The following is a 12,898-nucleotide window of genomic DNA, read 5'->3' on the forward strand; positions in this document are numbered from 1 at the left end:
GCACCTCTGTGGTGACATTTAAGAAGAAAATCAAAGCAGCACAAGGGCAGTATTTCCCCAGGGGTGGGGAGGCAGTGCTGTACTGCTGTGGCCTGCAGCAAGCCTTTGCCTGCCTGGCTGCCTCTAGCCAACAGCTGCAGGCACAATGATAGGGGCAGTGTCTTCCCCTTCTCAGTGCCCCACTTGAGAGGTGTTAAATGGTGCCAGCATTGCAGGGCTACTGCCCACACAATGGCTGTGGGGCCACCTGGCCAGCCATGGAAACAGGGCAAGCGATTCCCTGACATGGAACCTAGATGAGGTCAACTTCTCAGCACTGCAGGGTCTTGCAAGAATTAGTGGGACTTGTTGTAAGAGTACCTATGAGTAGCTGATTTTCTTCTAGTCAGAGAAGAGGAGGAAGTGAGAACACATGAGAAAAAACAGCAGTACCGAGGTCAGTGGGGGGAGGAGGTGCTCCGAACGTTGGAGCCAAGATTCCTCTGGAAGCTGTGATGAGGAACCATTGTGAAACAAACTGTCCCCCTGTAATGCATGAAGTCCACAGAGGATGCAGAAACTCACTTGCAGCCTGTGAGAAAAGGTCTTACACTGGAGTGGGTGGATGCCAGAGAGAGCTGTAATCCAGTAGGAGACCCAATGAGAGAGGGAGGGCCCTTGCTTCCAAACTAGAGCAGCCTATCCTTAAAAGACTACGTGCCCAAATAGGGTGAGCCACACCACAGCAGTTTTGGAAAGACTGTTTGCCCATGCCAGGGACCTCATGGCATAGCAGAGAAATTACTCCCCTCCCTGAGTGAGCAGAAGAAGATCTCAAGTGACAAACTGACCAAAACCCCCACACCCTGTCTCCTTGCACTGTTGGTGGGAAAGAGGGAGGGCCTGGCAGAAAAAAAAGATGCTTTAAAGGCTCATTTTACTTCTCATTCTCCTCTTCTGACTCTATTAATAATACATTTCCTTTATACCTTTAAATTTGAACCTGTTTTGCCCTTAGTGTTTTTTTCTCCCAGTCCTTGTCTCAATTCATGAGCCCTTAATTTTTTTCCCTCTCATCTGCCCAACTGCAGTAGGAGAGGGTAAGCAAACGCCATTCTTGCCTGGCATTTGGCCAGCGTCACAGCATGACAAAAGGAAAACTGGAACCACTGCTTCAGCTTCCAGTTTCCAACTTTCAGAGACATGGAAACAGTGCTAAGTAGTTTAGTTTCTATTTTCCCAACCAACCAAGAATGGTAGCTGAGCAGCAGACAGGTCAGAAACAACTGGTAGGAATCCTTTCCCAGGAAAGGCTTAATTTTCCATGTAACCTCAAGGGCTAAGTCATTAAAGTCAAGTCTTACAACTCTGGCTCTCCAGAGTAGTCTGTTACATTCCAGATGGACCGTTTAGGATAACCTGGATGGTGTCTTGGCTTTGGTGTGTCTCCAGGAGGTGACCGATGACAAGAACCAGCTTACAGCAGGTGAGGAAGAACCCAAAGGATTCTGAGGGATGTGGGAGGATGCATGTGGAAGAGCAGGATGTCAGCGATGTGATGTGCACGGTGAAGAGCGCAAGAGGAGTGGGCTGAGGAGGTTAATTCTTGGTGCTTCCACATCTCCAGAGGTTAGGGCTGGCAGCTCTTCGCAGTAGGAGCAAGTCAAGTGCTAGACCTCTTGTTCTGCAGGTTCCCTGCTGGGAATTTAACCCACATCCTGTCCCTACTCCCAGAAAAGCTAGTCATGCCCATCTCTGGAGCAAACACAGGACTCAGCGAGGTTCCCAATGCGTGGGAAGCAATGAAGCTCAGTGATGAGCTGATCTCTGCTGGGTAGGGAAAGGCCGTGTCCTCAGCTGCTCCCAACGCCCCGGTCACATCCCTGTCCTACTCAGTCGAAGTTGTAGTAAAGGCAGAAGGCGAAGAACATGGCAAAGATCTGGAATGGAGGTGGGAGAGGGTCAGCCCCATAGTAGGGCTGGGCCAGGCTGGGCCTGGCTGCGGCTGGAAGCAGAGAAGATCCCTGGCCTGGGCCCATTGCTGTGCTCCTCAAGGGACCTGGGCCAGCTGTCCTGGTGCTGCACACAGACACCAGGGTGAGGAGAGCCAGAGGGAGTAAAACAAACCCTCCCTTGTTCCTTCACCTGCCCCATCTGCAGTGGAGAGCAGGCTCTGTACCTTGAGACAGACCTGAGCTCCTTCGTGCTCTCCTTGCCCACTGAGCAACCCCCCTGCCACAAAGAGTGGGCGTTCTGCCTGCCCTGGCCCTGGCCCCCCTCATTACCTCAATGCCCAGCACGGCTAAGCTGCAGGTCCCAGGAAGGGAGATGTACCTCTGCAGGGTCCTGCCGAAGGTAGAGAAGCAGCCCTGGGGCAGAGAGAGGAGGGAGGGGCTCTCTCGTGTTCCCCATGGCCACAGGGAGCACAGAGGGGATTGCAGGGGGATATTGGGGTTCCCTGTGGGGTAGGACAAGCTGGGGACTTTGGGAGCTGCTGGACTGTGGAACCACAGCCAGGCACAATGTCCCAGGCTTCTGTCCCTTATGCTCTGCTCCATGAGCCTGGGACAGACTGAGGCCTGGACAGGGACACGGACACAGCAGAGTTGTGCTGTACCTGCTCGTGGATGTAGCCAGGGCTTCTGTCCTGGCACTGCTCCCAGCCCAGGACCTCTCCCGCCTGCAGAAGCCCATCCCGGGCACAGCATGCCCGTGGCCATGGCATCCCTGGGTTCAGCTCCTGAAAGCGGGAGCCGTTCCCAAAGTCTTCGGGTCCTAAAACACCACAACACGAGAACTGGAACAGCAGGGAAACACCATTAGCATGGCCACGCTTGATGGATCCTGTGTGTCCCCCAGTAGCCTCCCAGCTGCTCACCGTGACCATGAGGGTATTCCAGGCTGTGGAGAAGATCTCAGCACCCTCATCCCCACCATAGTTCCTCTGCAGCTCAGACAGGAATTGCTCGGGCTGGACCTGTGGAATTGGTGCCAAGACTGGGGCTGTTCCTCTCCCATTCTGCACAGCACCAGATCCTTCCGAGGGAATTGGGCACCCAGTGGATCCCCCCCACCTGCTTTGAGGTTTGTGTTGTGGTGCTGATGACGGAGGTGAGGGGAAGGGTGTCCCTATACCATCCCCAGTTGCCTGGTGGACTCTGAGCCATGGCCACGGCGTGACAGAGAGCGGCTGGTGACACTGGGGATGGTGCCAGTACCTGTTTCCAGTGCACCAGAAAGAGAACGGCCCCAATGAGCTGCGTGAGGAAGACGAGGCTGACGAGGATGAAGAACTGGAAGGCAGCAGGTGAAGGAGTCAGAGACCAGCCTGACCCCACAAGAAGCTTGCTCACATTATCCCTGCCCTCCTCTGCACCAGCTCTGCCTGTGCCCTGTGTCCCTGTTATCAGGGATGTGTGTACAGTTCCTGGAGACAGATGCCATATCTCTGACCACTGCTGCAATGCAGGGGTTATAAACAAGCACTGTCTGCAAGAGATTGGGGATGCTGAAGAAATGGGGATCTTGGCACTCAAACAGGTGTTTCTGCCCCTCACCAGCAGTAGGGAGGAAATCTTGGGAAACCTGGGGAAGCATCTTGGAAATGTCATGTGGGACAAGCCAGTGGCTTCAAAGAGAATTGACCCTACTTGGTGGCTTTATAAATTCTCTGGGCTCTAAATTGAAACTCACAAGCTGGGGAGTGGAGGGCAGGACATGTTGAGGATGAAGAACACCCGCTCCTGGCTCCTCCAGGAACACCTGCATTCCTCACCACCCTCCAGCACGCGACTCCTGCCTCCAGTGCCCTCTGCCCATATCCTGCAGCCCCTTCCCACCCATCTTTCCTCCCTCACCAGCAGAAGGAGTGGACGGCTCCGGCGCAGGGCCCCGCAGCAGCCCAGGAAGCCCAACAGGGACAGGGCAATGCCCACGGCCAGCAGCAGCCACGCGCCTGCGCTCAGCACAGCCCTGGCAGCCACGATGTCCTGGAAACCAGCAGGATCCACGGCCACCCAGACTCCCATGCCTGCCAGGCATGTCCCCCCAACCTGCAGTGGGAGGTCAGGAGATGATCATGGGCTCAGGGGATGTCCAAGGTTTGATTCCCTCCCTGGGAATGGGTGTCACCCACCCCTGATCGTCACCCTATGTGGATGGGGGATGCTTCAATCCCTTGTTTCCCTCCCTAGGACTGGTGTCACCCACCCCTGAGCCAGCCGGAGTTGTTGCACCCCAGAAACAGTTTCCCTCCACCCCTTCACCCCACAGGGCCCAGGTGGACTCACAAACACCAGCACGTTGAAGATGAACATCAGGTACTTCATGCAGCTCAAGACACTCATGGGAACACCGGGAGGGGGGACACGGCAGTGTTTGTCCCTATGGAGGGGAGAGCAGAGCCCTGGCCACAGCCAGCCCTGACTTGTCCTAGACCCTGTGCCTCCAGCAGAATGTGGGGGATGCAGCCTCCCAAAATTCCCAGATCATTTTCTATCTCCACCATCTCCCATGACACCCCAAAAAGCACCAAACCTGTGTCCTCTCCAAATCCATGTCCCCTCCCAACCACATGTCCCCTTCAAACCCCATGTCCCCAGTTCTGTGTCCCATCCAAACCCTGTGTCCCCTACAAATCCTGTGTTCCCTACAAATCTTGTGTCCCCTACAAATCCATGTTCCCTACAGACCTTGCGTCCCCACCAAATCCCATACCCCCTCCAAATTCCATGTCCCCTCCAAACTCATGTCCTTTCTAAATCCTGTGTTCCCTTCAGCCCCCACAACACTCACCCTGTGGGGATAGTGGGCGACCCAGGTACCTCCAACCTTCCCTAATGCTGCCAGCACCTATATAATATCACGAAGGTTGGAAAATCCCTCCCCTTTTCCCACTCCAGCAACCCCCGAGAAATCCCTTCCAACAGCGAGGCCATGAATGATTGATGGGGAACAGGATCCATCATTGTGCTGCGGGCAGCCGGGAGTCTCCGGCTCTTGTCAACCAAGGAAATTAAAGCTGTGGGCAGGGAAAGATGAGCTGTCCCACCAGGCTGGGGGTGACCTCGGCCACTGATTGTTGCTGTGGCTATTCGGGGAAGCCCTCAATGGCCACGTGTGGGACCTTTGGGTAGCCAGGTGGTGGTGCAGGGGCTATCGGCTATTGGGACACACAAACATTCTGGATGGATGACAAGGTCTGTTGCCTCTTGTTGCCGATTTTAATAGCTCTCCAAACACAGAGTCATGTTAGAAAGGAAATATTATTCATTCTGCACCAGGTACAAAGAGGTTTTCACAAATCAAGCACACCGAGGGGTAAAAGGTTAAATAGAGTAAAATTTACATGAGTACGCCTATCTAAAGCATATTCTTTGCCTGCCTAATGCATATTTCTTTTGGTGATGTGACTTTACTCAATGCTTGAAACACAAAATTATTTTCTTCATTAAAGCATCTTCTGTTGGAGAAGGCGGATTACGACAGTTACGTTTGCAAAAGGTGAGAAAATTCATCCTGGGGGCGAATAATTCAACTTGAAGACGGTATTAGCGTCACCGTAGCCCCAGGGGTCCTCCAGGCTCTGTCCCCCCGCGGGACCCCGGGGTGCCGGCAGGGGGCAACCGAGGGTGCAGCCACAGAGCTGCGCAGCGCGGCCAGAGCGCCTTCCGCCGGCAGCCCAGCGAGGCGGTTCGACCAATCACAGCCGGCGGCGGCCGGTGGGGCGGGAGAACAGGGAGACAGACAGTGATCTTGACCAATCATCGAGCATTCTTCCCAGGGTGGGGCCCTTAGGGCGTGGCCCCGAGAACGGAAGCGGCCCTGCGCGTTCCCGTTCCCTCAGCCTTGCTTCCGGTGCCGCCGCTGCCGCCCGCGGGATGTAGCGGCCGGTGAGGGACGGGCGGGGGACTGGGGAGTCCGAGTGCCGCCCGGGACGGGCGGAACCGCTGCTTCCAGCCCACCAGGGAGAGCCCTGCCGCCGGTCCCCCCTGTCCCGGTAACTCTGTGCTTCTTCACCCCCCCAGCGCGGCGGCAGAAGTACGCGGAGGGACCTTCACCGGCTGCCTGGGAACCACACGCACCCCGCCGCCCCGATGGCGTCCCGCAAGGCCCCCGCCGGGGCGGGCAGCGGGCTGGTGGCCGCCGGTCGGGACCGGGAGCGGGAACGGGCGCACCTTGAGCTCGCCGAGCTGGGGCCGCTCCTAGAAGAGAAGGGGGACCAAGGACCCACCGGCGCGGCCAGCGTGAGCCCCTCCGAGACCCCCGGGCGGGAGGGGATCCAGAGCCTGCCTCAGTCTCCTCGCTCCGTCCCCGGGAATCTGCCCGTTATCCCATTAATAGCTAGAGGAGTACAGCTCCGTGTCATTCCTCGGGCCGGTCAGTGTTCCGAGCCGGGCCAAACTGCTCCTGCCGAGCAGGCATGGAGCCGAGATAGTCCTTCGCAGGGATGTCACCGGGATCGCTGTGTCTGTGCCGGGTGTTGCTAGGGTGTTTGCAGTGCCCCAGTATTTCCACAGGTCAGGGAATCACCTTCCCGAACCCCTTCCCGGCTGAGGAGAGCGGGAGCTGTGCTGGGACCCAGAGCGTTCCCATCTCGGAGCCACCTCTGCTCGGGTCTCCCGGCTGGGCCGAGTTGGCCACTCCAGCCTTGGTTGTAGGGATGAAAATCCCTGGTGGTAATCCCGTTTTTCGACAAGATAAATCTGAGATTAGCCCGCCCGACATGGGTCAGGCAGCAGTGTGTTGCATAAACGAGGTTGATGAGCGGGTCCTGCCCATCCCCCTCAGAGGGGTGATTCCCAGCACCTCCTGGTGCTCTCAGAAGAGCAGGGGTGATTCCTCTCCCGGGGGCTGGAACGATTCCCTCCCGGCTCTTTTCCCTGCAGGCCGAGGACCCTCCGTGCCCGGCGGCCCGCGAGGAGGAGGAGGAGGTGGTGCGGGTGCTGACCCTCCCCCTGCAGGCTCACCATGCCATGGAGAAGATGGAAGAGTTCGTGTACAAGGTACAGGAGCCTGTGGAAATTCCCTGGTCTTGATTCTGGAGCAGATTCCCCAATCCCCGGGTTTGGGGTGACAGGATGTGTCTGGATAAAGCTCCACGTGGCTGCAGCTGGCTCCAGCTCTGCTGGGCTGCTCCCAGCAGCATCCCCTCACCCACCATGGCCAGTATGGGGGTTGGTCCAGCCATGGTGGGTGAGGACCTGGGAGCAATCCCAGTGTTCCTACAGGCCTTGGTGGGGCCTGGGAGCCTGAGTGCCTGCGGTCACTGTGGCTCCTCTGCTTCATCCCTGATCAAATGGGAGTTCCAACAACAGGGAACAGTCTGTGGGTGTGGAAGGGTTAAAGCTGAGGGTATTAATCGCTCATGACTCCCTGGGGGGGTTCCTGGAATCGCTCCCTTCAGGGGCTGGGGATCAGTCCTTGTGGGAACTGAGGTGGGGGTAAAATCACTCCCTGAGGGGTTATGGGGAGCAAAGTGCAGGACATGGGACTCACAGAGTCCCACAGGACACCTGATGTTGGAGAAGCCAAACTTCCTCTCCCCAAGGACCATCCCAGGGCTGGGCCATTCCCCGTGGATTTGGAGCTCTGGGCTGCTCTGATCCCCCTGGTGCGTTGCAGGTGTGGGAAGGACGCTGGCGCGTGATCCCGTACGACGTCCTGCCTGACTGGCTCAAGGACAACGATTACCTCCTGCACGGACACCGGCCCCCCATGCCCTCCTTCCGCGCCTGCTTCCGCAGCATCTTCCGGATACACACCGAGACAGGCAACATCTGGACACACCTGCTGGGTGACTGCAGGGAAGAGGGACCCTGGGGCTGGAGGGGCTCAGGCCCTGCATTAGGGTCAGAATGGGCTCAGTGCTGGGTCCTCTCCATGCCCAGGGCTCCCTGTATGAATCCTGTGCATGCAGGAGGATCAGACATGGAGTGCCTGGAGCTCCTGGAACCCCCTGGGAGAGAGATCAGGGCTGGGCTCAGCCACTGCAGGAGTGGGATGGGGAAATGTCTCCTGGGCAAAACAGGGAAGCCCCAGAGGATGTTCCTCTGAAATTAGTCCAGAGGAGGCCACAGAGATGCTCTGAGGGCTGGTGCTCTTCTGATCAGGAGACACATTGGGAATGCGGGGAATACTTTGCCTGGAGAAGAGAAAGCTTCAGGGAGACCTTAGAGCCCCTTCCAGTACCTAAAGAGGCTCCAAGAGAGCTGGAGAGGGACTTTGAACAAGGGCTGAGAGTCACAGGATAAGGGGGGCATGTCTTTCCACTGCCAGAGGGCAGGGTTAGATGGGATAGTGGAAGAAATTCCTCCCTGTGAGAGTGGTGAGGCCCTGGCCCAGGTTGCCCAGAGAAGTTGTGGCTGCCCCATTGCTGGCAATGTCCAAGGCCAGGTTGGACAGGGCTTGTAGCCTGGTATCATGGAAGGTGTCCCTGCCCATGGCACGGGGTGGAATGTAGTGAGCTTTAAGGTCCCTTCCCACCTAAACCAGTCCTGTTTCCACATCCTGTGAAAAACAGCAGCTCAGCAGCTCTTTGCCTTGTGCTTGCCCCTTGCCCTGACCCCAACCCTTCTTGTTTGCACTAACAAAGGCCTCAGCCAAGGACCCACTGTGGGTTATTGAGCACCCCTGGGATACATCCAGGAGCATGGCCAGGGCTGTTCTTAACCTGACTCCTGAACTCCCCCACTGTCCCCCTGACTTCCCTCTCCATGTGTTCCTGCAGGGTTTGTTCTGTTCCTCTGTCTGGGGATCCTGACCATGCTGCGGCCCAACATGTACTTTATGGCTCCTCTCCAAGAGAAGGTGGTGTTTGGAATGTTCTTCCTGGGAGCAGTGCTGTGTCTCAGCTTCTCCTGGCTTTTCCATACTGTCTACTGTCACTCAGAGAAGGTCTCGCGGACTTTTTCGAAGTGAGTCAGCATGCTTGTGGTCATGTGGTCTCCTGGGAGGTTTTGGGTTCTTGCAGCACTTCCTCTTGGAAAGCACTGTTCCCAACTGTTTTATCCCTGGGGGATAAAACATGGAATCCATCCAGCATGGAACTGAGGGGAACCACAACAGGGTTCTGGAGGGTTCTGCTTGAGCACCTTAAATGTGTCAGGTCAGGAGCCTCAGATGCATGATAAAGATTCTGGGACCCTGCAGCTCCCAAGGGAGCAGAATCCTGGCTTCCAAGGGAATGGCCTTTGTACTCCCAAGGGAACAAGCTCTGGTGCCTCTCATATCAGTGAATTGAGGAGGGATCTCACTCTCACTGGGCAGCCAGTTTGGCAGGTCCCAGTTTACTGGATGCTTTTAAAGACCTCTGTTTTGGATCCAGTTTGGACTGAAACCAAATGGAAAGAAGGAACACAAACAGGATTTCCAGCAGAGTGGGAAGGCTGGTCAGTGGTTTGTGCCTCTTCCTGGGCTGCTCCAAGAGTCAAGCTCCCATCAGCCTTTGCAGTGAGGCTCTCAAGTACAATTCTGCTCCCACATTGCTATTAAAGGCATTTATTTGAGTGCTGCTTGCTGGGAATCTTGCCTATCCCCATTGCACAGCCCTCAGAGATCCCACAGGATCCTGTCTCCAGAACAAATCCAGCAGGGATGCCCTTGTGTTCCTGGGAAGGCAGTGTGGACAGTGCAGAGGCTGTTTCGGTGGTGAGACGAGTGGAGGATCTTAGATCATGTGCACAGGGATTTGTTCCCGGTGGTTTGAGCTCCAGCCTCCTCTTGCCCCTCCTCAGCATTCCCACTGCGCCCAGGCCCTTTCTCTTGTCACACCTGCCTTGATGGGACCCCAGCACACCCTTCCTGCCCAATGACTCCACTCAGGTACAGCCTGGAGAGTTCCCACACATGGAGGGGGTGGATTTTGGGGCTCACCTGTGGCTTTCTGTTGTTGCACCCTGGCTGCAGGTTGGATTATTCAGGAATTGCACTGCTCATCATGGGGAGCTTTGTCCCGTGGCTCTACTACTCGTTCTACTGCTCCCCACAGCCAAGACTCATCTACCTCTCCATCGTTTGTGTCTTGGGTATCTCTGCCATCATTGTGGCACAGTGGGACCGATTTGCCACCCCCAAGCACAGGCAGACCAGAGCAGGTAGGAGCTGCTTCCTCCTCCAAGTACTGGGAGACACTTTGGGCAGATCCCATTTGGGAGAAGCTGTGGGCACCTGCAGGATTCATTCCCCCTGAGCAGCACACCACTGCAGGGAGTGGCCTCCTGCCTTCTCTTGGTGTGCTGGGAATTCATCTCCTGAGCAGAGCCTGAGGTTTGGAGTTAAAAAATAGCCTTGGGCATGTTGGGGCTGTGACTTTTCTGGCTTCTCTAGGAAGCAGTTTAGCAGCAGGAACCTGCAGCTGATGTGGAGGAGAAAGGCATTCCTGAGCTCTTCCCTGCCTTCCTGGGGATAGAGTGGGGGACTGCCTCCAGCCCCACACCCCAGTTTACCCCTCCCACAGCATGTCCCATGCTCACTGAGAACCACGAGACACCTCCCTCCCCAACTCCTAGGGCTTCTGAAGCAAATGTCTCTCAGAACACTGTCCTGGCTACATGAGTGAGGAAAGACCATGTTGAGACAGAGGCCACCTGAGAGCCCTCAGATGAGGGCAGGGGGCAGGCAGGACTCACATCCCTATGGCTCCTCCCCACTGCATCCTGTGCCCTCAGCACAAGCAGGATCCAGCTGAGTGCCACCCAGAGCCTCTCCAGGCCAGTGTCACTTGTTCTCCGCCAAGTCATCAGAGGCCAGAGTTGAACATTTCAGCTGCTGAACTCCTTCCTCAGGAGCTACAAGAAATTACTTTCCTGGAAGGGGTGACTGTGTTCCTGGTGCAATCTAAAGGGCTGGCACCTTCCAAAATCCAAGTCCATTCCCATAGCTAGGAGTGGGAGCTGCTGAAGCCCTACATAAGAAACACTGGGTGGGTTCTACCCAGTGAGCACAGGGGTGGTTTGTCTGGGGTGTGGAGCTGTGGGTCTCTCATTTTGTGAAGGATAAGTGCCATGAGGATTGGAGAAGTTTAAGGAGTGTTTGGACAACACTTTCAGGCACAGGGTGGGATTGTTTGGGGGTCTCCAGTGCGGGGCCAAGAGTTGGACATAATGATCCTTATGGGTCCTTTCCAGCTTGAGATACTCCATGAATTCAGTGAAGAAAAGCTGCTTCCATAGCACAGGATGAGGGATCAAGGGGAGTTGGTGGGAGGAGCAGCTCCCTTTCCACACTGAGCTGTTTTCCCTGACCTCCTCTCTGTACTGCAGGCGTGTTCCTGGGGCTGGGACTGAGTGGGGTTGTCCCCACCATGCACTTCACCATCGCTGAGGGCTTTGTGAAGGCCACCACGGTGGGGCAGATGGGCTGGTTCTTCCTCATGGCTGTGATGTACATCACAGGTGCTGGGCTCTACGCTGCCCGCATCCCTGAGCGCTTCTTCCCGGGCAAGTTTGACATCTGGGTGAGTGTCGTGTGAATGGACTGTCTGAGTGCAGCTCTGGGATCTGGGGAGGGGGCATTGAGGGGCTGGAGGCGTCCAGCTGTGCCTCAGCACATGCTGGTAGGCAGACCTTGAATGGGTTCTGTGTGTGGGCAGGGCAAAGTACAGGGTAGGAATCACTGCTGAGTGCAACAGAGCGGGGAGCAGTGGGCAGAGGACAGTCCTGGAGCAGCGAGGAAGAAGAGGAGGAGGTGGTGTTGGTGTTGCTGTCCTCTTTGGTCTGGTCTAAAGGCTTCTTTTTGCTTCCCTGCAGTTCCAGTCTCATCAGATCTTCCATGTGCTGGTGGTGGCTGCAGCCTTTGTCCACTTCTATGGGGTGTCCAACCTGCAGGAATTCCGTTACGGCCTGGAAGGGGGGTGCACAGATGACTCTCTGCTCTGAGAGCGCCTGGTTTTAGTACAAGCTTCCTAAGTGCTTTTTAAACTCTTGTCTTTGCTAAAATCAAAGGAAGACTCAAAACCATTTGGGGGTTGTTGGTTTGTTGTTTTTTTTTTTTAAAGAAACAAAACAAATAAGAAATGGATAAATCCTTTAGCAAAGTTGTTGACCAAATCCTCACCCCCTTCCCCGTGCACTGCGCTGGGGCTGCAGGGGGCTCCTAACTCCTTCAGACAGTGTTTTAGCTGCACTAGGATCACCTGCTGCTTCAACAGCACAGGGAACAGCTCCCTGCTCCCACACAGCCAAGCACATCCCGCTCCTCACGCACCAGGAGTTTTGCATATCTCCCCACAGCAGTGCCTGGCTGGGGCAGCCCCAGGCACAGGCACACACTCATGTAATTTAAAGTTTTACTTGTCTGTTTTGTTTTGTTTTCCTTGACAAAGTAATGTAAACATAAATGAAAGAATATTTAATATTTAATACTAAGCTTTAAGACAAAACGCTGCCACTGCAGTCCTCGGCTCCATCACTGTCAGGAGGAGGGAGGAAGGACAGTGTTGTAGGGAATGTAGAGCTGCTGTAGCTGATTGAAATAAAAAGGTCAATAGTTCAGTGTCATTGCTGTGTCAGTGTCCATTTTTGGTGTGGGGGAATAGAGGGGTCTGGGCACCCCAGGGCAGGAGCGCCCTGGGGCAGTGGGATCCCTCCAGCTGCGGTAGACTCTGGATTGGGCTGGAATAAAACAGGAAATTGGGGTGTTGTGGTGACAACAGGGCAGAAAACCCAGCCCTGGCTGCTGACAGCTCCAGGGCTGTGACTACCCTGGGGGCTCAGGAGGGCAGGAGAGGTGTCACAGCTTGGCTAGGGTGGGGGCAGTGGAGGACCGTGCCCCAGTCAGAGGCCTGTCCTGGTGCACAGGGAAGAGACTGCCAGGGGGTCTGGAGGGGCAGATGTCAGCACAGCAAAGCCCAGCCCAGGCAGCTGAAGGCCACTGCCTGACCTACGTTGCCTGTAGGAGTGTGAGCAGAGTCACTACAGCT

The 12,898-nt window shown here is 55.9% G+C and overlaps 2 protein-coding genes across 2 annotated transcripts; one reads left to right on the forward strand and one right to left on the reverse strand.

Moving 5' to 3' along the window:
- Nucleotides 1-1,871: 1,871 nt before the first annotated feature.
- On the reverse strand, nt 1,872-4,325 carry LOC117007078 (tetraspanin-18-like). The gene is made up of 7 exons (XM_033079960.1): nt 4,269-4,325; nt 3,837-4,031; nt 3,198-3,272; nt 2,858-2,956; nt 2,597-2,776; nt 2,265-2,348; nt 1,872-1,919 (listed from the first exon to the last, which is right to left on the reverse strand). The coding sequence occupies exons 1-7, from the start codon at nt 4,323-4,325 to the stop codon at nt 1,872-1,874; spliced, it is 738 nt and encodes a 245-aa protein (XP_032935851.1).
- A 1,453-nt stretch (nt 4,326-5,778) lies between these two features.
- ADIPOR1 (adiponectin receptor 1) lies at nt 5,779-12,476 on the forward strand. Its single transcript, XM_033080017.2, has 8 exons — nt 5,779-5,870; nt 6,006-6,224; nt 6,867-6,983; nt 7,603-7,774; nt 8,708-8,894; nt 9,886-10,073; nt 11,241-11,434; nt 11,727-12,476. Exons 2-8 carry the CDS (start codon nt 6,075-6,077, stop codon nt 11,853-11,855), a joined length of 1,137 nt encoding a protein of 378 aa, XP_032935908.1. The 5' UTR covers nt 5,779-5,870; nt 6,006-6,074; the 3' UTR covers nt 11,856-12,476.
- The last annotated feature ends 422 nt before the right edge of the window (nt 12,477-12,898 follow it).

Source organism: Catharus ustulatus, chromosome 25, assembly GCF_009819885.2.
Source record: "Catharus ustulatus isolate bCatUst1 chromosome 25, bCatUst1.pri.v2, whole genome shotgun sequence".
Classification (NCBI taxonomy): Eukaryota; Metazoa; Chordata; class Aves; order Passeriformes; family Turdidae; genus Catharus; species Catharus ustulatus.